The following is a 25,703-nucleotide window of genomic DNA, read 5'->3' on the forward strand; positions in this document are numbered from 1 at the left end:
TCGGGCTAAGTCCAGTTTCCAGGGATGGTCAGCCCCACCCCTTACTACCCTTGGGTCCATGTATTCAGACTTTGACACGGCGTGCTGCTCTCCTGGCTGTCAGGCAGAGGGACTGAAGTCAGAACGGTCTCCCCTAAAAAAAAAAAAAGGAGTCTCCTTGCAGGAAACAGGACCCTGCACCCCAGAATCTGCCACGTTTCTCCACAGGTCTGCTCCGTGGGGTGAGTGACACAGGTGCACTTTTGAGGGGGAGTGGGGGGGGGAGGACACAGGGTCTTCCCAGTGTCAATAGACCAGACTCAGCGTTAGATACAGCTGACAGATGAGAAAACAGACCTGGCCTTGGGTGACTGACAGTCTCCCCAGAGAGGTCAAGTTCTAGCCCTGGAGTCCGATGGGGGTTTGCAGGTAAGTGACTTTTCATCTCTAGGCTTCCACTTTCTCATCTGAGACTTGGGATCGTAATTCAACTCCCTCTGTCTATCTGTCTATTGTATTGGTCCTAAGCTTGAATTCAGGCCCTAGATAGATGATTGTCCCTGAGATTTTTTTTTCCCTCAAAGCTAATGTTCTTCCACTTAAGTCACAGCTTCATTTCTGGCTTTTTTTTTTTTGGAGGGGATGGGCGGGGTAGTGATGATTCCTTAGAAGTAGAGTCTCACAGACTGTCCAGCCCTGGCTGGCTTCAAAGTCCTCAGATATCAGCCTCCTGAGTAGGCTGACAGCCTCCTGAGTTAGGGTGACAGGTATAAGCCATCCTGGCCTGGCAAACTTTTTGGTTTTCTTAGCATCTTTCACCTTCTTTGCTGTGAACACAGAGCAGTCAAAAGACAGAAGCTGCCTGGGAGGCTGGCTTCCCAGGGGACAAGAAGGTCATAGACAAACTCAGACAAGACCAAAAGACAAGAAAAAAAAAGAATTCCAGTTCAGCTTACGGCCAGCTGCCTAAATATTTCTACTGTGCAGTGTGCAAACCTGAGAGGAACTGGGTCATAGCTGAGTGTCATCGTCCTGGCGTGCCACCTGAGGTAACTGGCTTCCCTCTCTGAATCTAAGTCCTGGGCATAGACTGAGGATAACAATAATTCCAAGCTCCTTAAGCAATGGAGAGAGCTGGGGTCGGGGGGTTGTATGTCTATCCAGAATCTTCCTATGACTCGGCAAGTGACAGAAACAAAATGCATTGGTTTCCTTGTTCTTCTGAGCTTGCAGAATATTATAATCTCTCTCTCTCTCTCTCTTTCTCATACACACACACACACATACATGCATACACAGTGACACACTTAAGAACCTCAGTTGCTTCACCTCCCTGCATGCACACTTCATGTTTGCTTGGTTGCAGTTATTGGTATAAAATGGGCACAAAACCAGTGCCAGTGGCTTGTGCCTGTAGCTACTTAAAGGACTGAGATCTGAGGTTCAAGGTTCAAAGCCAACCTGGATTAACCATCAAAAAGCTGGAATGTGGAATTGTGGCTCAAGTGGTAGAGCAGCAGCCTTGAGGGAAAAAGTTAAGGCCGAGGCCCTGAGTTCAAGCTCCAGTTCAGGTACACACACACACACACACACACACACACACACACACACACACACACACACGCACGCACGGACAAATGAAAACATTAACCACAGCAACAAGGAAATAGCTGACTCAGTAGCCCAGCTCACTGCACATGGGTGCTGAAGTTCATTGCTCACACGTACAAGTGATTTACCTGTGGTTGACTACATTGGGTCCTACAATGGGGCTCCCAATTCTATTCAGAAACTCATGTGTTTATATTACACTTTCTTTTTTTTTTTTGGCCAGTCCTGGGCCTTGGACTCAGGGCCTGAGCACTGTCCCTGGCTTCTTCCCGCTCAAGGCTAGCACTCCGCCACTTGAGCCACAGCGCCGCTTCTGGCCGTTTTCTGTATATGTGGTGCTGGGGAATCGAACCTAGGGCCTCGTGTATCTGAGGCAGGCACTCTTGCCACTAGGCTATATCCCCAGCCCTATATTACACTTTCTTAAATGAAGTTGCTACAATCAGTATGGAGCATGGTTCATTTCCTATGTGTGTGTGTTTCTCTCCATACATATAATTGACTGGAAGCTGGGATATTTTTCTTGGCTATCTTTTTTTTTTTTTTTGCCAGTCCTGGAGCTTGAACTCAGGGCCTGAGCATTGTCCCTGGCTTCTTTTTGCTCAAGGCTAGCACTCTGCCACTTGAGCCACAGTGCCACTTCCGGCTTTTTCTGTGTATGTGGTGCTGAGGAATGGAACCCAGGACTTTGTGCATGCTAGGCAAGCACTCTACTGCTAAGCCACATTCCCAGCCCTCCTCCTTCTTTTGGCAGTGTTGGGGTTTGAAGTTAGTGCTTCACACTTTTTAAGCAAACACGTTACTAGTTGAACCATGCCCTCAGCCTCGTTTATTTTGAATTATTTTGTGATTATTTTTCTTTTACTGGTACTGGAGTTTGGACTCCAGGCCTCATGCTTCCTGGGCAAATGCCATACTTCTGAGCCATGCCCCAGCTGATTTTGGCACTGGTTACTTCCCCCCCCCCCCTTTTATCAGTCATGGGGTTTAAAGGGCATGGACGCTTTCCCTGAGCTCTTTTTGCTCAAGGCTATGCTCTACCACTTTGAGCCACAGCTCCATTTCTATTTTTCTGGTGGTTAATTGGACATAAGAGTCTCATGGACTTTCATGTCTGGGCTGGCTTTGAACTGCCATCCTCAGATCTCAGCCTCCTTAGTAGCTAGGATTACAGGTGTGAATCACCAGCACCTGGCTCACAGGTTACTTTCTGTAGGGGTTGCTGAAAGGAAACTCCTATGCCATTCAAGGAAAGAGGGTTTATTGAGAGAAGGAGAGAGCAAACCTCCAGCTGCACAAGGTAGAGTCGGGTAGAGGAAGAGAGATTATGGTAGAGGAGAGAGATTATATAAGGGAGACAGTGTGGCCACAGCAGAAGGGGAGGTGGCCTCAGAGGATGAGGAAATGACCTCAGAGCCCAGAGGACCTTCCACTGCCCCCAGGCGTGACTGTTGTCTAGGTTACAAGTGCTGGGCTGGGAGCTTCTTGGGTGCCTGGGGAGAGAGCCTCGGGAAGGAGCTGTTTCTCCCTGGATGACCTAACACTTTGGAGGTAGGATTTTGCTTCCTGTTCAGACATGCACTTGGGTATGACTCACCTCTTTTAGGCTTCTGAACATAACTGGGAATGTGCCACCATAATCAACTTTTACCTTTAAGACAGAATTTTGAAGAACTTTCTGCCCCGAGCTGGCCTAGAGGCATGATCTTCCCGTTCTCAGCCACCCACAAAGCTAGGATAATAGCACACACTCACCAGCTACAGGGAGAGAAAGAGTCTCAAGATCTTTTCTTCCCAGGATGGCCTCAAACATTAATCCTTTCACTCTCAGCCTCCCAACTAGCTAGGATTATAAGTGTAAACCACCAGTGCCCAGCTAGCTCTTTTTCAAATAGAGTCTCATGTTTTTGCCTGAGCCATTCTGAACTTCGATCTTCCTTATACCTCCTTCGTAGCTGGGATAACAGGCCTACACCACCATGTCCAGCTTGTTCATGGAAATCAGGACTTGCTTTTTTCCAGGGATGGCCTCAGTCCTTCTAATCTTAGCTCCAACATAGCTGGGATGATAGGCAAGAGCTACTACACCTGGTTTGAAGTTATTGTTTTTAATCTGAGACCTGTCTTCTCCCATCTTATGCATTTCTATTGATAGGTAGTTCCTTTCTCTTTTCCCACCCTCAGTCTTGTACTGATCTTCTAGGTAGTGTGAGAATGGAAAAGTGAGGTTCTTGTTGTGCCCTTGAATAGCTGACTTTGGTCACTCTGAGCCTCAGCCCCTCATCTGTACACTGGGACAAGCTATGTTGCTGTCATGGATGGGTCTCCAAGCACTTTTCTCTTCCTTAATCCTTGTAAGAACTCCATTCATGCAGCCAGGCTTTGCCTGTCACTAATATAGGCCTGGAGACAGAGTAAAGACCAAGACCAATGTCCTGCAGGCTGATGTGCTGGGGGAGGAGGGGGTGGAGGCCCTAAGGGGTGGGCTTTGTTACCATGGAAACATCACTGGAAGAGGAAACTGAGGCTCATTTAGTATACACCAACTTATCCTAACTCACCCAAGGTTCTCCATATTTTGTCACTGAAAATGAGCATCCAGAGGACACCAGGGCAAACTGGAGAGGCCAGTGACCCATCACCTAGTCAAGTAGAGGAACTTTGCTAGTGTGTGCCAACACCAGGTTGGGAGGCCCTATCTAGCTGTTCCTGCCAGCACCTCACCCACCCTCATTTCTTGCATTTTTTGACAATCGTGGGGCTTGAACTCAGGGCCTGGGCACTGTCCCTGAGCTTCTTTTCAAGGCTAGCACTCTACCACTTGAGCACAGCACCACTTCTGGCTTTTTCTGTTTATATGGTATTAAGGAATCAAACCCAGGGCTTTATGCATTCTATGCAAGCACTCTACCACTGAGCCACAATCCCAGCCAATTTCTTGCATTTTTATCAGGGAGGATTTTTTTAAATACAGGAAAGCCCTTTAGTTACTATTGCTTCTTTAAAAAAAAAAAAAAAAAAAAAGAATGACCTAGAGATGATGCAACAGTCAGGAGGCCCAGAGAGGAAAAGAATCTGGAAAAAATCACACAGTAAACCAGAAATCACACTAGCTCTGACATGTCTTCTCTTTCTTCCTTTATCTCTTGATATTGTTTTTCAACCGAGATTTTTCAGGATGCTAGGGGACAGAGAAAACCTACTGTGTGCAGAGGACCTACTATTTAGAGCCAGGCTCTGAATTGGGGACCTTTGTAGAACACACACACACACACACACACACACACACACACACACACACTAGTGGTACACAGGGAGATTGAATTTAGGGCTTCAAGTATGCAAGGCCTTGTAACTGAACTACATTTTCAGCCCAGAGCTCATCATTTCATCTCAGTGTAGCCTGGAAGATTTGTGGTTACCACTGCCTTACAAGGGAGACAAAGTGCAGGAGAAAAGGGGAGGGAGGAGACTAGGGGGTCCTTGGTCATGTCTGCTCCCCCTACCCATCAGCATCTAAGTCTAGACTTCAAGCTGGAAGGAGAACAGTCTAAAAGAATGATACCTTTCTGTTTGTTGACTCGATGTCCAACTTGGCTTCTGAAACCCCAGCGGAGTCCAGCTTTCTCGGGCTGGAGCCGTTTCCCCCCTTTGCAAAACTAGGCCATATTGAGAATGTCCTGCTGTTCAGGACCATAGAGGCCCGAGTTGCCAGGAGCTGGGTCTATGGAGTTGTGAGTAAAGAAAAAAAAAAAAAAGAGGAAAAGTTAAATCTGGTCCTTCCGGGCACAAACAGTCCTCTTGTTCTGCCTCAGCAGGAGCCAGTAGAGAAGTTCAAGGTCAAAAGCTACTGGCCTTATAAACTTCTGAGGATCTGGCCAGCCCAAGGCAGGCCAAGTTCTGTGCTGAAGACCGAGTTCTGAGCCACTTCATTTGCCAGTTTAGCACATAGTAGGTGTGCAGTCAGTGCAGATTAGAATTCAGTCCTCCCAGCAGCACCACTCATTGGCTGTGTGACCTCAGGTAAGTCACTCCACCACCCTCAGCCTCAGTTTCCTTATCTGTGAAATGGGATTCGATGCAGCAGCCTTTACCTCAGAAGACTGTGGGAAGATGGAGGTAAAGCCATGCACATGAGATACAGCCCTGGGGCTGGAACACAGCAGGTACTGCACGAAAGTCAGTGAGCGAATCGCTTCACCTCCCCTTAGCACCTGGGCTTGACGTCAGGTTAAATAGCCCGCTGATCTTCCGAGAGCCCCTTTACATGAAACTGACGGTCATGAAGCTTTTTGCCCAAGGTTAATGATCAGTGGGTGGCTGAGGTGAGCACTAAGATTCCAAGGCAGAACTCATTGTTCTACCCACACATCACCCACCTTTTATGTGCCCAGCCTAAGGTTGGGGGCATTCAGGAAGCTCTCCAGCAAAAGCTGTCACTTGTCACTGTATGGACTTGGGCCAACAGCTTTGCCTTTCTGTGCCTCTACCTGTTAGGTAGAAAAATCGAATAACCCTCTATCCCAATATGTTTGGGTCTTGATAACCTCCTATAAAAAGAGTTTTGGCTGGGTGCTAGTGGCTCATGCCTGTAATTCTAACTACTCAGGAGGCTGAGATCTGAGAATTGGGGCTCAAAGCCAGCCAGGGTAGAAAAGTCCATGTGACTCCTGTCTACAATAAACTACTCAAAAAAGCTGGAAGTAGCACTGAGTGGCTCAGAGGGTAGAGTGCTAGCTTTGAGCCAAAGAAGCTCAGGGACAGCACCCAGGCCCCGAGTTCAAGCCACAGGCTTGGCAGTGCCTGATATTCCAAGCCATCAAGAGATGTTGTCGATGACCAGGACAATAATAGAGGCTATAGAAAGAATGCAGTGCTACAATCCCCGCTTCCTTCTTGCAGGCCAGCCCGATGCATGTGGTGGTGATTGGAGCGGGGGTCATCGGGCTTTCCACTGCCCTGTGCATTCACGAGCGCTACCACTCTGTCCTGCAGCCACTGGACATAAAGATCTATGCCGACCGCTTCACCCCGCTCACCACCACTGATGTGGCTGCTGGCCTCTGGCAGCCCTATCTCTCTACCCCCAGCGACCCCCAGGAAATGTGAGTGAGGGTCCTGAGGGTAGACATGGGCTCCCACGGGGATGGGGCTGAAGAGGGGGCCCTGCCATTAAGCTGTGCACCACCAAGAACAAGTCCTTCATGGAAGCTCTGATCTGACCCAGAAAGAAAATTCTAGGCTGGGCACAGTGGCCCGTGCCTACTATCCCAGCTACTCAGGAGGTGGAGGCTGAGAGGATGGCAGTTTGAAGCCAGCCCAGTTAAAAGGTTAACAAGACTCTATCTCAATCAATAAGCCCGGTGCGGTGGCATGCACATATGCTGATCTCAGCTACATAGGAGGCTGTAGATAGGAGAATCAAGGACGGAGGCTGACCCTGGGCAAAAGTACATACCTACAAAGGGTGAAAGCACAGATCAGAGCAGGTAGCTCATGCTTAACTACCCAGGAGGCTGAGATCTGAAGTTTGTTTGAAGTCCACCCGTTCAGGAAAGTCTGTGAGACTTTTTATCTCCAATGAACCACCAAAAAGCCAGAAATGGAGGAGCTGTGACTCAAGTGGTAGAGTGCTAGCAAAACAAACAAACAAACAAAAAACATGGAGAGTGCCCAGCCTCTGAGCTTAAGGCCCAGGATGGGTAAATAATAATAACAATAGTGATAACCATAATAATAAAAAATTTTAAAAGACTTTTTGATGTTGCTCAAGTGGTCGAGCACTTGCCTAGCATTTTTTTAAAATTTATTTGTTTATTAATTGAACACAAATTTTTTGACAAGGTGTTGTACAAAAAGGGTACAGTTACATAGTAGGGCAGTGTGTACATTTCTTGTGATATCTTACGTCCTGTTTTTCTATCTCTTCTCTAGGTCAGGTAGACATATATACAATATACAATGTATCAAGAACATATACAGTAGCCATGTGGCCACGCCCAAGAAAGTTCGCCTAGGGCTTTAAATGTAATGTCGATATTAGACCATATGTCAACAATAGTCTTATATGAGCGTACATACCTAGCTTTTGAGCTATTGTATTCCCCTGAGAGGTCAATTTTTGACATTTATATGTTGAGTAATTGTTTGGTTTTAGTTACATACTGTTGGGTCGCTGCCCCAATCCTGTGGGGAATACTATTTGACAAGCAGTTTTTGGTTTCACAGACTTGGTCTCTACTGTCTCTCCGTCTCCCTTTGTTAACAGTCATATATCAGGGAGATCATGCCCCTTTGTTTTCTGTGTTCTAGGCTTGTCTCGCTCAACATTATTTGTTCGAGTTCTGACCATTTCCCTGCGAATAACAATATTTCACCATTCCTAATCGCTGTGTAGTATTCCATTGTATATATGTACAATATTTTTTGGATCCATTCATCTGTGGAGGGGCATCTGGGTTGTTTCCATATTTTGGCTATTGTGATTTGTGCCGCGATAAACATGGAAGTACAAATGTCTTTTTGATATCTTGGTGTTTGCTGTTTAGGATAGATGCCTAGGAGTGGTAAGGCTGGGTCATAGGGTAGGTCTATGTTGAGTTTTTTGAGAAACCTCCATACTGTTCTCCAAAGTGGTTGTACTAATTTGCACTCCCACCAACAATGGAGAAGGGTTCCTCTTTCCCCACACCCCCTCCAGCATTTGTTGTTGCCTGAGTTCAGAGTATAGGCCATTCTAACTGGGGTGAGGTGGTATCTCAGGGTTGTTTTTATTTGCATTTCCTTTACTACCAGGGATGTTGAGCATTTCCTCATGTGTTTCTTTGCTATTTTTATATCTTCTCTTGTGAAGTCTCTCTTTAGCTCCTTTGCCCATTTCCTAATAGGTTTATTGGGCTTGGAGGAGCTTAGTTTTTTGAGCTCTCTGTAGATGACAGATATCAGGCCTTTGTCTGTTGCTGTGCTGGTAAGTATCCTTTCCCATATCGTTGGCTGTCTTTCTATTTTGGTGGCTATGTCCTTAGCTGTGCAGAAACTTTTTAATTTGTAGTAGTCCCATTTGTCGAGTCTCTCCCCTATTTGTTGTGCCCCTGGGACTCTATTCAGGAAGTTCCTTCTTGTGCCTATAAGTTCTAGCGTCTTTCCTACTCTGTCCTTCAGTAGTTTCAAGGATTCAGGTCTGATATTGAGGTCCTTGATCCATTTTGAGTTGATCTTGGTGCATGGTGATAGGCTTGGGTCTACTTTGAGTTTTCTGCATATGGCTGCCCAGTTCTCCCAGCACCAGTAGTTGAAGAGGCTATGTTTATTCCATTGTATGTCTTTAGCTCCTTTGTCGAATATCAGTTGGCTGTAAGAGTGCGGTTTTATTTCTGGGTCTTCAATTCTAATCCATTGGTCTTCTGATCTGTTTTTATACCAATACCATGCTGTTTTTGTTATGATGGCCTTGTAGTAGAGCTTGAAGTCTGATATTGTGATACCTCCTGCACTGCTTTTTTTGCCTAGATTTGCTTTGGCTATTCTAGGTTTTTAGCTGTTCCATATGAATTTATGGATTGGTTTCTCTATTTCAGTGAAGAATGTGGATTTTTTTTTTTTTTTTTGGCCAGTCCTGGGCCTTGGACTCAGGGCCTGAGCCCTGTCCCTGGCTTCTTCCCGCTCAAGGCTAGCACTCCGCCACTTGAGCCACAGCGCCGCTTCTGGCCGTTTTTCTGTATATGTGGTGCTGGGGAATCGAACCTAGGGCCTCGTGTATCCGAGGCAGGCACTCTTGCCACTAGGCTATCTCCCCAGCCCCTGTGGCTGGGATTTTGATAGATATTGCATTGAGTTTGTATAACAATTTGGGCAATATGGCCATTTTCACTATATTGATTCTGCCTACCCATGAGCATGGGAGGTCTTTCCATCTCCTTGTGTCTTCTTTGATTTCCCTTATTAGATTTTTATAGTTTTCATGGTTAAGTTGATCCCTAGGTACTTTATTCTTTTTTTGGCTACTGTAAATGGAATTGTTTCCATAATTTCCTTTTCTGTTTGTATATTGCTGGTGTACAGAAAAGCTGCTGACTTTTGTGGATTGATTTTGTATCCTGCTACTTTGCCAAATTGGTTTATTAGGTGTAGGAGTTTGGGTACTGAGTTTTTTTGGTCCTTCACATATAAGACCATGTCGTCTGCGAATAGGGATAACTTGATTTCTTCCTTGCCGATGTGGATCCCTTTGATGTCCTGCTCTTGCCTTATTGCTATGGCTAGGGATTCCAGCACTATGTTGAAAAGAAGTGGGGAGAGTGGGCATTCTTGTCTTGTTCCTGAGTTTAGGGGGAATGATTTAAGTTTCTCTCCATTTAATATGATATTAGCAGTTGGTCTGTTGTATATGGCTTTTATTGTTTTGAGGAATGTTCCATCTATTCCTGTTCTCTCCAAAGCTTTTAATAGGTATGGATGTTGTATTTTGTCAAAGGCTTTTTGGGCATCGACTGAGATAACAATGTAATTCTTGATTTTAGTTCTGTTTATGTGGTAAATTACGTTGATTGATTTACGGATGTTGAACCATCCTTGTGACTGTGGGATGAAGCCTACTTGGTCATAATGTATGATTTTCTTGATCAGTTTCTGGATCCTGTTAGCTAATATTTTATTGAGGAGCTTTGCATCTGTGTTCATTAGTGATATTGGTCTGTAGTTCTCTTTTTTTGTTGGGTCTTTGCCTGGTTTGGGAATGAGTATGATATTAGCTTTGTAGAATGAGTTTGGGATTTCTCCCTCTGTTTCTATTTCACGGAAGAGTTTGAGGAGTATTGGTATTAGCTCATCACTAAAGGTTTTGTAGAATTCGTTGGTGAATCCATCTGGGCCTGGGCTTTTCTTTGTTGGGAGGTTCTTGATTACCTCCTGTATCTCACTGTAAGTTATTGGTTTATTTAGTTGATTTATTTCTTCTTGGTTCAGTTTGGGCAGTTTGTACTTCTCTAAGAATTGATCCATTTCTGTAAAATTATTGTTTTTTGCTGAGTAGAGGTTTTGGAAATAGCTCCTTATGATTGTTTGAATATCGTGTGTACTTGTTGTAATTTTTCCGGTGGAGTCCTTGATTTTACGTATATGAGTCTCTTCTCTTCTTTTTTTTGTAAGTCTTGCAAGGGGTCTGTCAATTTTGTTTATTTTCTCAAAGAACCAGCTTTTAGTCTTATTTATTTGTTGAATGTCTTTCTATTTTCAATCAGATTTATCTCTTCTTTAATCTTTGTGATCTCTCCCCTCCTAGTCGTTTTAGAGTCTGTCATTTCTTATTTCTCCATTTGTTTTAGTTTCATTGTGAGGTTATTCACCTGCTCTGCTTCCATTCTTCTAATGTGAGTGCTGAGGGCAATGATCTTGCCCCTCAGTACTGCCTTAGCTGTGTCCCATGGGTTTCTTTGTGATGTGTTTTCATTGTCATTGTGGCTTATGAATTCGTTGATTTCGTCTTTAATTTGGTCTGTGGCCTAAGTGTTGGATAGCAGTGTGGGATTTAGCCTCCAAGAGTGTGTATAGCCTCTGTGGTATCCTTTGTTGTTGAGGGTTACCTTTAAACCACTGTGATCAGATACAATACATGGGATGACATAAATACTTTTGTATTTGCTGAGGTTCTTTGTGTGGGCTATGATGTGGTCTATTTTGGAATATGATCCATGGGCTGCTGAAAAGAAGGTGTATTGGGTCTCTGTAGGGTGGAAGATTCTGTATAGGTCTGTCAGATCCATTTGGGAAATGGTGTTACTTAGGTCCTCAGCTCCCTTGCTAATCCTCTGGGTGTTGGATCTGTCTCTTGGAGAGAGTGGGGTATTAAGGTCACCCACTATGATTGTGTTTGCGTCTATCTTGTTCTGTAATTCTGTGAGAATTTGCTTGACATATGTAGGGCCTCTTTTGTTCGGTGAGTATACATTTATCACCGTGATGTCTTGATTCTGTATTTTTCCTTGTATTAATTTTTAGTGTCCTTCTTTGTCTTTTTGAGTTGATTTTAATGAAAAGTCCAGCTTATCTGAGATCAGGATGGCTACACCTGCTGTTTTGGTAGGTGCATTTGCTTGGTAGATCTTGCTCCATCCTTTCATTTGGAGCCTGTTTTTGTCCCTTGCTGTAAGGTATGTCTCTTGTAGACAGCAGATGTCACCTTTTTGTTTGCAAATCCATTCTGCCAGTCTGCTCCCCTTTATCAGAGAGTTTAAGCCATTTATATTTAAAGAGATCAAGGATAAGGGTGTTCTTTCTCTTTACATTTTCTTGTTGGGCTGTTGTTTCCTCTTTTTTTTTTTTCTTGTCTTTAGTGAGCTGTTCTTTCTGTTTTGCCTAGCATTCTTGAAGTCCTGAGTTCGTCTGAAGTACTACCAAAGTGCCAAAGTACTTGGTACTACCAAAAAGAGGAAAAGAGAAGAAAGAGGAGGAGGAGGAGAAGGAGGAAAGGGAAAGAAAGGGGGAGCAGGAGGAAGGAGAGGAGAAGGAAGAGGAGGAGATGGAAGAAACAATTAATGAGCCAGAAGTGGCACATGCTTGTTGTCCCAACTACAAAGAGGCTGAGGCTGGGGGATTCTTGGCCCAGCTGTTCAAGGCTAGCCTGGGCAACATAGCAAGACACTGTCTCTAAGAGCAAAAGAAAAAAGAAAGAAAGAAAAAGGAAATGGTGCTGACTACGCCCTCTGCTATGTCAGAGATGTGGCTGGAACAGAAGGGCTTTGTCCCCACCCCCCACCCCCCACCCACTGCACGTAGGTGGCCCTCAGTACCCTCTGTATCAAAGAGTCTAGAGAACTAAATGGGGCACGGAAGACGCACAGGTCACTATGTCAGCTTAGAAGCTGCCAGGTGCCTCCGCAACTGAACCTTCTAGAGAATAACATCTCAAACAAACCATAAACCCCACTCTTGTCAATTCCATAACCAATAGCCCTGGTCAGTGTATGGGGGGGAGGGGCGGTAAGGCCCTTTCCATCTCACCACTCTTCATCCTTGGCAAGGCTTCTAAGGTCAACATCAATGTCCCATGTCCTCCCATGTGACCAAGGAAGGAGCAGGTAGGCTGGCTGCCTGGACATGGGGCCTCAGGGCCTGGATGCTGTCCCTGAGCTCTTTTACTCAAGGTTAAGGCTCTACCACTTTCAGCCACAGCTCCACTTCCAATTTTCTGGCGCTTCATTAGAAATGAGAGTCTCATGGCCTTTCCTACCTGGGATGGCTTTGAACTGCGATCCTCTGATCTCAGCTTCCTGGGTAGGCATGAGCATGACAGGCATGAGTCACCAGCTTCTGGCCCCCTGTGTAGTCTTACATCACATAGTCCTGCCTCTGTGCCAGCGGGCATGTGGAAGAAATGTAGCTGAGCCTTTGTGCCCAGGATGTAGAGGATAACCATCTGAAAGAAACAAGCCAGAGTGGGCCTCATGGGGAGCAGCGCAGGACACCCAGAGCCAGGCTGCCTGAGAAGCCAGGGCAGACCCTTCCTTGAAGCACATGGGCTGCTGAGCCCCAGCCTGAGGTGCACCCCAAGGGCTTCCTGCACTGCATCCAGCCGAAGGGAGGCGTGGGGCAGGGTACTACAGGATCTCCTGGGAATGTCTGGGGTTGGGTGTGTCCCAGCACAAGCTGAGATCCTGGGTGCCCTTCCCTTCTAGGGAGTGGAACCGGCAGACCTTTGACTATCTCTTGAGCCACGTGCATTCTCCCGATGCTGAGCAAATGGGCCTGGCTCTGGTCTCAGGCTACAACCTCTTCCGTGAAGCCATTCCGGTGAGTACTTGACCTTGAGAAATCACAGCCAAGAAGGGGCAGGGGCTCCAAGCCTGGGGAAAACACTTGGTATCACCTAGGCTCCAGACGCCAGAGCTGAACTTACATTTACTTTATTTAACTTCAGTCATATTTCTTTATTTGGGTGGGGGTCACAAGGAGGACCGGGTCTTGCTATGTTGTCCTGGCTGGTTTAGAACTTCTGGGGCTCAAGTGATTATCCTGCCTCAGCCTCCTGAGTATTGCAACTATAGATTCATGCCAGCCACTACGGGCCACTAGGATCACTTAACTCATTTAGTGTATTTGACTTTCTTTGCCTTTAATCCTTTGGTACAGGGATTGAACCCACAGCCTTTTACATGCTAGGCAAGTGCTCTACCAACTTGAACTATGTTCCTAACCCATCACTTTAAATTCTGGTTGTGCTTTAAAAAATTGCTTTTTCCCACCTGGGGACATAGTTAAGTGACATCATACTAGTCTAACAGGTTCAAGGCCCTGTGTTCAAGCCTTGATACTGCAAAACAAAACAAAACAAAAGCAAGCAATAAGTAAATGCAGGCACAGTGAGGCAAAGTTCCCTCTCCTTAAAACATGTGATATATATATATATATATATATATATATATATATATATATAATTGTGATATGTGTATATACCCACATATTTTGCTTGTTTCAAATGTTGTTATAATTTGGCAGATACCAACAAGTTTGATGTATATAGGTAGAGGATAGTAGTCGTTCATTGGTGCAGGCAAAACGGTTACATGTCCTGCAGCAGTGGGCTCTCACAGTTGAATCACAAATACCAGGCACCCAAGGATATCCCAGGGCTCTTGTTCAAGATAGAATCATAAACTTGGGCACTGGTTGTTCACTCCTGTAGGCCTACTACTCAGGGGGCTGAGATCTGAGGATCTCCATTGGAAGCCAGCCTGGACAGGAAAAGTCTGGGAGACTCTTATCTCCAATAGACCACCAAAAGGCTGGAAGTAGAGCTGTGGCTCAAGGGGTAGAGCATTAGCTTTAAGTAAACAAACAAACAGACAAAAAACCTCAGAGACAGTTCCCAGGCCCTGAATTCAAGCCCCAGGACCAGCACCAAATAAATAAATATATATATATAGTTAGAAGTAGAGGTGTGGCTCAAGTGGTAGAGTGCTAGCCTTAAGCAAAAGAAACTCAGAAAAAGCACCCAGGCCCTGAGTTCAAGCCCTAGTACTGGCACAGAGAGACAGACACAGAGACAGATAGAGAGACAGAGAAAGACAGAGAGGCAGAAAAGAGAGAGAGAGAGAGAGAGGCAGAGAGAGCACAAAACCCCTGTGACAGATGCAGTTGTAATGACTTTCTGCTGGTCACGTTGCATATAAGGAAGCAGAGGCTCAGAGCACTGCAGCAACACCCAAAGCCACAAAGCTCATCAGATGCAGAGCTGGGGTTTGGACCCAGGCAGCCTCAGATGTAGGGTGTCCAGTGTGCCCCCAGCCTTTGGGGGTACACTCAGACTGCTGGGGAGGATGGTATGATACTAAGCACCTACCCCATGCCAGATCTCACAGTTACTCAGCCTTGAGCACTGGACTTAGAGCTTTATCCACATTATCTGGGCTGGGAATATGGCCTAGTGGTAAAGTGCTCGCCTCATATACATGAAGCCCTGGGTTCAATTCCTCAGCATCACATAAATAGAAAAAAGCCAGAAATGGCGCTGTGGCTCAAGTGGCAGAGTGCTAGCCTTGAGCAAAAAGAAGCCAGGGACAGTGCTCAGGCCCTGAGTCCAAGCTCCAGGACCGGCAACAAAAACAAAACAAATAAACACATTATCTGTTACTTTCCATGGGCCCAAGAGTGCTTTTTCACTGACTGCATGATACAGGACTACAGAGGCTCAGAGGCTGCAAGGTGGCTAGGGGTGGGGCTGGGCTCTCCTCCTGGGTGAGCGGAGCCCATGTGCCCACTGCCTCCTGCACCACCCTTTGAGGAGCTTCATGTGATCCCCATTTCTCCCCTATTTCTTACCTTGACTCCACCACTTAGTCCTCATCTGACTCTGAGAGTTACATGATCTCCACACAGTGAGGGTTCAAATCTCAGTTGCCCATTTGTGAGCTGTGTGACCTTGGGTAAGTTACTTAACCTCTCTAAGCCGCCCTTTTTTCGACTGGGGACAAGAATGGTGTCCACCTCCAATGGTTTGCTTTGAGGATTAAGGGAATCCATGTAAGTAAATGCCTGCAATAGTATATATCTTAGGCATTGAAAACATTATATAAGCTTTTATCATCCTCATCATCATCATCATCATCATCATCATCATCATCATCATCATCATCAAGGGTACCCTTCTCTCCTTCCTCTTCAGGACCCTCCCTGGAAAGACATAGTTCTGGGATTTAGGAAGCTCACCCCTAGAGAGCTGGATGTGTTTCCTAATTACAGGTAAGGTTATTGTCACACACAAAGGGTCTGGGCCACCACGATCTGGACAGAACTACCTTGAAAACAGCAGAGGATGGAGGCACCAAACCCCCCATATCATCTAGAGTCCCTGGTATGGGTCTCCTGGCATTCTGTCCAGCTCTTCACATAGGCCCTACTCACATGGGGCTGGAAGGGGGCTGATATGGAGTCAGACATCACAAGCCCAGAAGTTCTGTGTATCAGGCAGATTTGCATAACTGTAATAAAATACCCAATGCAGGCTGCTTGGTTCTTGAGGTTCAAGTCCAAGATCTTGAGTTAGGGCCTCTGAGGAGGGGCAGGGGGCTTGTCAGGGCAGGACAGTGCCCCTGAGCAATTCACATCACAAGCCAGGAAGCAGAGACTGAGGATGGGTCAGGGGTCTCACGAACCTTTTCAAGAAAGTTCCCTGATTACCTAACTGCACCCCACCCCCTAGGAGGTCAAGTGACTTCCCAGGTTGCCCACTAGGATTCCAGCCCTGCCTTTGTTATCCCAAGCCCTCCTTACCTTTCCTCTGCAGCCTAGAGTCCTCTCCTCAACTCACCTCACCCCATGCCTGAGCCCTCTCTGCAAAGCACATCCAATATCCACTCACACCCCCCTGCCGGTGATGGCCTCCTCTAATAGGAACCCTTTCCTTGCATTGAGCTGAAGATCTCTCCCTGTTCCCCCCACCCCTTGAACATCACCCGGTGGTGGTTCTGGCTCTAGACTTTGGTGACCCAACTCCTTTTCTGTCAACATGGCTGGTGCTGACCTTGATTGCTTGCTACCTTTTGCCTTCTGTGACTCTAGCTACGGCTGGTTCAATACAAGCCTGATCTTAGAGGGGAAGAGCTATCTGCAGTGGCTGACTGAAAGGTAAGGATTTAATCTATGGCTTGAAGAAGGCATTTTCCAGGGGCCAAGCTGTAGGAAAGAGAGGTCATGGGATTTTTCTCTAGGTACTGACTAGTCCCCAAGCTTTCTGAGGAAAACCCTGAGGCCAGGGCATGGGTGCTGTCCTTGGTCCTGACAGACACCGTGCACTGAGCCCATTGTTCTGTATCTGGCTGGGTATCAGAATAACCTGGACAGCTTTTCATATACTAGATTCACTGGCAACGTCACCCAAATACCCCATTGTTGTGTAATAGTTTAAAACAGATTCTCTTAAGCCTTATGGATATATTTAGTGTGTGTGTGTGTGTGTGTGTGTGCACTTGTGTATGCATGAACTCAGGGCCTGGGCACTGTCCTTTAGCTTTTTCCCTCAAGGCTAGCATTCTACCACTTGAGCCACATCTCCACTCCCGCCATTTTTCTGGTTCATTGGAGATAACAGTCTCACAGAATTTCTTGCCCCAGGCTGGCTTCAAACTATAGATCCTCAGATCTCAGGGCCCAAGTTGCTACAATGACAGGAATGAGCCTCCGGCCTCTAGCTGTCATCTAAAACTTTCAGAGGTAGTAGTAGGTATCCTGAGCCCAGCTTCTAACCAAGGGACAGTTGGCATTGGCCCAACCTTGTCCTACTCCCCCCCCCCCATCCCAAATCTCATCTCCTTTGACGTTGCAAAGCCATGCAATGACAGTCGAACTGGAGGAAAAGAAAAGGCCTGGGTCCCAGTCCCAGACACTCACTGAGACTTACAGATGACCTTCAGAAAGCCGTTGGTCCCTTCTTCATCTTCCCCTTGAAGGGCTTGGGCCATCTCAGAGGACTATTTCCCAAAAAGGACATTTTTTTTTTTGTGGCCCACTAGTCCAGCCTTGCGCTCATGAACAGATCTGACTACACAGTCATCTTCTCAGGGAGTGTCCTGTGAGACAAATGACCTCAGAGATGTCCTTTATGCCACTCAGTAAGAAGGAGGGGATAGAGAAACTATTTTTTTTGGTTGCCAGTCCTGGGGCTTGAACTCAGGGCTTGGGTACTGTCCCTGAGCTTCTTTTTGCTCAAAGCTAGCATTCTACCACTTGAGTGACAGTGCCACTTCTGGCCTTTTCCATTTATGTGGTGCTGAAGAATCGAACCCAGGACTTCATGCATGCTAGGCAAATACTCTACCACTAAGCCTCATTCCAAGCTGAAACCCTTTTTATGGTGTCTGATGTCTCCAGGTTGAAAGAGAGGGGAGTGCAATTCTTCCAGCGGAAGGTGAAGTCTTTGGAGGAGGTGAGCTGCAGGACTGGGAGGAGATGGGAAGAGGGGAAGGGGGGAGAGAGATGAGTCACAGGGCTTTGTCTCCTGCTGCTGAAGGTATCTTCCTTGGTGTGGGTTCCAAGAACAAAGAAAGAATGAAATCATGTTGGCCACCTAAATCCCAGTTTAAGTTTTAGGGCTAGAGAGCTGTCTGCTTCTTTCTTTCCTATCAGCCACACTCCATTGCCAAGTTCTTCCTATTGGCCTCTGGTTGAGGTTTCTGCATAACACAGGCCCTCAGCTGGGATACTGGTTAAAGCAACCCCAACCCACCCTAAGAAATAGCCAGGAACAGCTACCATTGTCAGCCTCGGTAGCATACCAGAGCTTGACCATGTGACCTCATTCAGTCCCAGCACTTCCCATAATTCTTCTTTATATCCAGAAGGTAGCTAGGTCTCCACAGTAGTGACTCTCCTGCTCCGGTTGAGCCCTTGAGACTCATGGGTGACTCCACCACTGGCCTGACTCTCAATGGCTGGCTCATGAATAATAAGAGTGCATTGTAAAGTGTGTGTGTCCATGATTTGGGAGGGGAGCCACTGCTCTGGGGCTGGGTGGGAGGCCTGGGGCTTCTCACACTATGCCCTTGAGTCAACAAGTGTCCAAGACGTAGTGCTCAGCCTTCCAGTGAATGTCTGAGCAGAGTCAAGGGCAAGAGAAGGACACAAAGCAAAATTGTGACTAGAGTAGCACCTTGCCTTCCTTTCTGACTCCTTTGAGGTTGCAAGAAGGGGTCCACAATATTTCTTATCTAGCATCATTTCATCTCCCTCCCTCCCTCTTCCCCCTCCCTCCCTCTCTCCCTTCCTTCTTCCCTTCCTCTTTCCTTCCTTCTTTGTTTCCTTTCTTTTTTTTTTTGTTTCCTTTCTTTCTTGTCTTTTTTTTTTGTTGGTTCTGTGCCAGTCCTGGGACTTGAACTCAGGGCCTGGGGGCTGTCCCTAAGTTTTTCTGCTCAAAGCTAGCACTCTACCGTTTGAACTATAGTTCCACTTTTGGCTTTTTGGTTTTTAATTAGTGATTCTCACAGACTTCCTTGCCCATGCTGGCTTTGAACTGTGATCGTCATATCTCAACCTCCTCTTTAGCTAGGATTACAAGCATGAGCCACCAATGCCTCTCTCTCTCTCTCTCTCTCTCTCTCTCTCTCTCTCTCTCTCTCTCTCTCTCTCTCTCTCTCTCTGGGCCTTGACTGCTAGGTGCTATATCACTTGAGCCACTCCCTCAGCCATTTTTCACTTTAGTAATTTTTCAGATAAGGTCTTGTTTTGTCTGGGCAGACCTGAAACTAAGGTCCTTCTACACACACCTCTAGCATAGCTAGGATGGCGGATGTGTGCCTTCATATCTGGCTTCTTGGTTGAAATGAGGTCTTGCAAATGTTTGCCTTGGTTGGCTTTGAAACTTGATCTTCCACCTCCTGGGGCTGGGAATATGGCCCAGTGGTAGAGTGCTTGCCTACATCCACCTCCTGAGTGGATGGGATTACAGGTGGGGTGCACTGTACCCTAGCATGGAGCACTTTTATGTTGAGGGTTACATAGTAGCCTGTGACCAGGCATTACCGTCCCAATTATAAAATGATTATAACCTCCCGGAATAAAGTGATTTTTGGGGGGAGGGGAGGATCACATATTAGGTAAATGGCAGAGTGGAAATTTGGATTCTGGCCCATCTGATTTCCTCACTAGGACTTGTAGCCACTGTTTCACAGAGTAGGTGAGAGGGAGGAAGGAGAGGAGGAGGGGCATGGGGGTCTTTGCTGCTTCTTATGCATCTGCTGTTGCTGCCAGGTGGCAGGAGGAGGTGTGGACGTGATTATCAACTGCCCAGGGGTGTGGGCTGGGACCTTGCAGCCTGACCCCCTGCTGCAGCCAGGCCGGGGGCAGATCATCAAGGTGAGAGTGGTTTCCTCAGTTCCAGGCACTCACTCCACACCTTACTGAGCTGATGAGATCTAGTGGTCACTGCCACCCTTTGAGATAGATGCCATTACATCGCCATTGCCACCTTTCAGAGGTGAGACACTGAGGTAGCCGAGTCCACACACAGCAGTCCATGTGTGACTGGGATTCAAACCCAGGAAACCTATCTTAGGAGCCTGGACAGTCACCACTAACCGAGGCTGCCCTCACTGAGGTGGGTAGGGTGCTATGTGCTAGTGCAAGCCTATGGTGGGCACACGTGTGCCTGCACATTGGTGTATATGTGTATGTGTGCATGGATGTGCAGGGGTATGTTCCTGCTTGCTCATGCAACAGGTAGGTGGGGACACGTGGCACTTCAAGGAGTGGGGGTGGTCTTCCCAGGAGAAGCAGACAGCTAGGTATAATCATGGGCCTGAGGGCTTGGGGATCAGCATTTCTACTCTTGGCAGAACTGCTGGCTAGAGCTGAGCACTGGTGGCTCATGTCTGTGATCCTAGCAACTCAGGAGGCTGAGATCTGAGGATCAGGTTCAAAGCCCAGCCCAGGCAGGAAAGTCCAGGAGACTCTTATACCTAACTAACCACCAGAAAAGCAGAAGAAGTGGCACTGTGGCTCAAAGTGGTAGAGTTCTACCCTTGAGCAAAAGAGCTCAGGGGCAGCGCCCAGGCCCAGAGTTCAAGCCTCTTGACCACCACTGAAAAGAGAGAGAGAGAGAAAGAGAGAGAGAGAGAGAGAGAGAGAGAGAGAGAGAGAGAGAGAGAGAGAGAGAGAGAAACAACCTGCTGCCTAGAGAGGGGTGCTAGATCAAAGTGAGCCCATTATCCAGCTTCCTGAAAAGACTTCTGTGTCCTAAACCCACAGGTGGAGGCCCCGTGGATGAAACACTTCATTATCACCCATGAGCCGGGGAGCGGTATCTACACATCCCCCTACATCATCCCAGGGTAAAACCCAGTGCAGAGTGGATGAGACTCACTTTCCAGTTCTCCCCATGCCCCCCTGCCTCCTGCACAGGCCTGGCTTCCTTCCTTGGGCTTTCTCCCAGAGTTGTTTTTGTTTGTTTGTTGTTTTTACTACATCTGGAAAAACAGACTGCTCCAATTGGGTGTTCTCTCTCTCTCTCTCTCTCTCTCTCTCTCTCTCTCTCTCTCTCTCTCTCTCTCTCTCCTCTTTCTCTCTCTGTCTCTCTCCCTCTCTCTTTCTGTTTTGTTTTTTGTTTTTATTGGTTGTGGGGCTTACACTCAGGGCTTGGGCACTGTCCCTGAGCTCTTTTGCTCAAGGCTAGAGCTCTACCACTTTAAGCCACTGCTCCACTTCTGGTTTTCTGGTGGCTCATAAGGGAGGGTCTCAGAGATTTTCTTGCCTGAGCTAGCTTTAAACTGTGCTCCTAAGATCTCAGCCTCCTGAGTAGCTTGGATTACAAGCATGAACCACCCGTGTCTGGCTGTGGGCTGCGTCTTGAACATTCTTTTGGATGACAGTAATGGTGTTACCAGAAGTAGTATCGGAGACAATGGGGGTGGGGAAATGACGACTGCATCAGGGACCAGTGGTGATGATTATAGGCATGGAGGAGGCACCAGTGTGAGTGGAATGGTGGTGATGTGGAGGGCTGATGTGTAGTGGAATGACAGTAGTAGGGAATATTGCTAGTGATGGGCAAGACCACGCTGAGGGTGTGTAGGTTAGTGTCAGGCTGGCAGGGATGTTTATGGGGATGGGGACAGGGCTTGGGGAGATTGGTGTTGTTGACAGTGGAATGGGGTCCATGGCTGGGCTGATGGAGGTGGTGTGGCTGCCTGTGCCATCTCTATGGTGATGACATGGTGGAGGCGGTGATGCTGATGGAGATGACAGCGTGCATGGTAGCGCTATGGTGGGGAGAAGAGAAGGAAGTGCAGTTGAGGATGATGAGGCTGGTGCTGGCAGAGGACAGGCCTGGACGCAGTAGCGGTTTGGTAGAGATGAGGGTGAAGACTGGCCGGGCTTCTCTCCGTGTTTGCATGTAGGATGCATTCTGTGACGCTTGGAGGCATCTTCCAGCTGGGGAACTGGAGTGAGGTGAGCAGTAGCCAGGACCATGCCACCATCTGGAAGGGCTGCTGCAGCCTGGAGCCCACGTTGAAGGTAGGTGGGCAGTCACATCGGTGTCCTAGACCAGGGCCCTGGCAGCGAGGTCCCCAGGATGGCAGAGATGGGAAGGGACCCCCTTGGATGAAATAAGCAAATTCATTCCAGCAAGGACTTGGGGCATCCACCAGAATGTGATAGTGTACAAGGAGATCCTTCCTATGGATGAATAAATGTAACCAGGCATGTGGCAAAACACCTCTCCTGGAGTAGCATCTCGAAAAACAACGTAGTCTGAGCCAAGCACTGTGAGTCACACCTGAAATCCTAGGAACCTGGGAAACAGAGATGGGAAACACTGTGGCTTAAGATCAATCACTTCCAGCAAACTGTTGGTGAGGTTCCACCCTCTCCCCAGTCACAACCAGTAGAAAGGCAGATGCATGGGGCTGGGGATATGGCCTAGTGGCAAGAGTGCTTGCCTCGTATACAAGAAGCCCTGGGTTCGATTCCCCAGCACCACATATACAGAAAATGGCCAGAAGTGGCGCTGTGGCTCAAGTGGCAGAGTGCTAGCCTTGAGCAAAAGGAAGCCAGGGACAGTGCTCAGCCCCTGAGTCCAAGGCCCAGGACTGGCAAAAAAAAAAAAAGAAAGAAAGAAAGAAAGAAAGAAAGAAAGAAAGACAGATGCAGTGGGGAAAGCCTATCATTCTAAGGCACATAAGAGGACTGCATAAAGCCCAGATCCTATTTGAAAAAAATAAACAAGGAAAATAAAGCAGGGAATATAGCTCAAGTAGTAGCAAGCTTTATTACCCATGAACCTCTGAGTTCAAATCCCAGTACTGTCCAAAAAAATAAATAAATAAAACACCTTTGTCTGTCTTGGGAAGGAGCAGATGCACTTACTGTGGAAGTCTGGTTTGGTGCTGGCCTGATTCATGGTATGGGGGTGGGGGTGGCAGTGGTGGTTGGTGTTGATGGTTATGGTGATCAGCTAGGGCTGTTGACAAGACTGTGGCAGTGGCGGATGGCAGAAGCTGAGGTAGAGGGAGGAGTTGACAGGTGGGGGTTGGTAGTGGTGGGGGTGAGGGATGTGGTAGATGATGAAAGTGGGGATTAATAGACAGGAATAATGGGGAGAAAAGGGGAAGATGTTGGTAACCATGGCAACAGGTTTCTAAAGGCTAACTCCCTACTGCTTCATCATCTTAGTGTGACAGCCCGAAAGAACAATCCAGAGCCACCACAGGCAACTTTTCCTTTCTTTTCAGAATGCAAGAATTGTTGGTGAATTTACTGGCTTCCGGCCAGTTCGCCCCCAGATCCGACTAGAAAGAGAACGGCTTGGCTCAGGATCTGCAAATGCAGAGGTAGATCCTGACAGAGCAACAGGGCCCCCTCCTGGCTCTGGAGATGACAAAGTCCACACAGCCTGAGATGGGGGGTAGGGGAGCACGGCGGTGACTAATGACCCTCTGCAAATGGGCAAATGGAGGCTCCACCACGGACCAGCTTAGAACGAGGGCACTGCCTTAGTTTGCTACAGGATGTGGTGGAGTGGAAGGAACTTAGGTAGTTTGTAGTCCACAGCCTGCAAGCCCAGGGCACCCACAGGACAGTGTGCTGAAAGGATTTGAACTTTACTCCAGAGCCATTTCTGAGGTGGTCATCATCTTTTGGGGGTGGGGAGAATCCCTCTCAGGTTCCTGCTTCTGAGGTAGGAACTAGGCTTATTGAAAACCAAGGGGCTGATCTGGGCAGAGGCTCAGTGGGGGGTCCCAGTGTTAGAGCAACCTCCTTATGGACACCATCCTCCTTGCCTTACCCTTATCTCCGGTGTGTGTGTGTGTGTGTGTGTGTGTGTGTGTGTGTGTGTGTGTGTGTGTGTAATTGTTTATGTATGGAGAGTTGTGTATGTACAAATGTGGAGGGACAAGGGTGTGTGGGAATGACAATGGTTCTAGGTCTGACAGAGACCCATAGGTCTTGCCACCTGTAGCGCCTGCCTGAACAGGAGCCTTGCTTTTCCCCATCTCGTGGTGGGCACAAGACTGTGTCCAGGGGCATGGAGGGACCATCCACCCCGAGTGGACACTTCAGTAACCTGAGGCCCATGCTGTACCCACAAGGCAAGAGCCTGGGGTGCTGTCCTCCAGCTCCCCACACAGAACTGGGGATCTCTTATTGCTGGGCTCAGGGGCCTCACCATCATTCCCCAAAACAACATGGAAATCCCAAGAGGCCTCAGAAAGTTCCTGAATCTCCCAGGAAAGTAAACCTTCACTGGCTCCCACAGCCTGGCTACCATTTGTTTTTGTCTCTCCCAGGTCATCCACAACTATGGCCATAGTGGCTACGGGCTCACCATTCACTGGGGTTGTGCCCTGGAGGTGGCTAAGCTCTTTGGGAAAATTCTGGAAGAAAAGAAGTTGTGCAGGATGCCACCATCCAACCTCTAAGGACTCCCATGATCAGGAGGACTCCTCATACCCCTCAACCTACTAATCAACAGTGTTCCCTGAGACGCCCCCACCCCTGGCTTCCTTCCAAACAGGAGGCAGCTGATTGGAGGAAATGTCAAGGCCATTACTGGAGGGAAATCCAATCTCCCTTCTACCCCCTCTGCTGGCACCTGGGCCTCTGGGTCTGAGGCTGTGGGCAGCTGGAGCTCTAATCCCACAAATTCTCAGAAGAAAGGAAAACACAGAAAATCAAAGAAGCCAGCTGCTCAGAGCCAAAAGGAAAAAAATAACAAGGCTAGATAAGGTTAAGTAATCAGATCATAAGTCACACTAATGTATTAAAGGTTTTGGAAAGATCTACAACAAAGATACTTCTTTTCTTTCGTTCCCTCCCTCCCTCCCTTCCTCCCTCCCTCCCTATCTCTCTCTGGTCTTAGGGCTTGAACTCAGGGCCTGAGCTTTTGTGCTCAAAGCTAGTGCTCTACCACTCAAGCCACAGCTCCACTTTTGGCATTTCTGATGGTTAACTGGGGATGTGAGTCTCACATCAAGGTGGCTTTGAACGTCTGTCCTCAAATCTCAGCCTCCTGAGTAGCTAGGATTACATAAGCCACCAGCACCCAGCTTGAGGCCATTTCCGCTCCACTGAGAGTACGCGATGTGAGAGGAATACACATAGAATCCAGGCTACTCTCAACATCTTCTGACATCTCCTGAAATTTTCTCTAACATGGAAATAAGTGCATGACATTTCCATGAATGGAATGGAAACCTTTTTTTGAACAGGAGTGCTCAGAATTAGACATCCATATTAATGTTTTTAAAGGTCAGGTTATGTAGATGCAGAGAATTTTTTAACCTTTTTTTCCTTGGGTAGTAAACTGCACTGTGCCCGCCCCCCCCCCCACTTTACCTCAGCCCCTGGGTTGCATTCCGGTCCACCAATCCTCAACCTGGCTAGTAGGTTGAGTATGAAAGAGCCTAGTGAAAAAGCAGGGCTGGAATGTGGCTTAGTGGTAGAGTGCTTGCCTCATGTACATGAAGCCTTGGGTTTGATTCCTCAGTACCACATAGACAAAAAAAGCTGGAAGTAGCACTGTGGCTCAAGAGGTAGAGTGCTAGCCTTGAGAAAAAAAAAAAAAGCACAGGGACAGTGCCCAGGCCCTGAGTTCAAGTCCCAGGCCTGGCTGGATAAAAACAAAAAAG

At 47.4% G+C, this 25,703-nt stretch overlaps 1 protein-coding gene across 5 annotated transcripts; it reads left to right on the forward strand.

The window, feature by feature from the left end:
- On the forward strand, window positions 1-24,854 carry Dao (D-amino acid oxidase). 5 transcript variants are annotated; one of them, XM_048342775.1, is made up of 11 exons: window positions 2-207; window positions 6,493-6,695; window positions 13,263-13,377; window positions 15,749-15,825; window positions 16,645-16,710; window positions 17,953-18,007; window positions 19,828-19,932; window positions 20,824-20,906; window positions 21,972-22,089; window positions 23,307-23,405; window positions 24,363-24,854. In XM_048342775.1, exons 2-11 carry the CDS (start codon window positions 6,502-6,504, stop codon window positions 24,492-24,494), a joined length of 1,044 nt encoding a protein of 347 aa, XP_048198732.1. In that variant the 5' UTR covers window positions 2-207; window positions 6,493-6,501; the 3' UTR covers window positions 24,495-24,854. The 5 variants fall into 5 exon arrangements, with proteins under 5 accessions (XP_048198733.1, XP_048198732.1, XP_048198729.1 ...); XM_048342772.1 differs by having other exon boundaries at window positions 3-221; XM_048342774.1 differs by lacking the exon at window positions 2-207 and adding an exon at window positions 279-408.
- Window positions 24,855-25,703: the final 849 nt, after the last annotated feature.

The sequence above is a fragment of the Perognathus longimembris genome, chromosome 3, assembly GCF_023159225.1.
Source record: "Perognathus longimembris pacificus isolate PPM17 chromosome 3, ASM2315922v1, whole genome shotgun sequence".
NCBI lineage: Eukaryota > Metazoa > Chordata > Mammalia > Rodentia > Heteromyidae > Perognathus > Perognathus longimembris.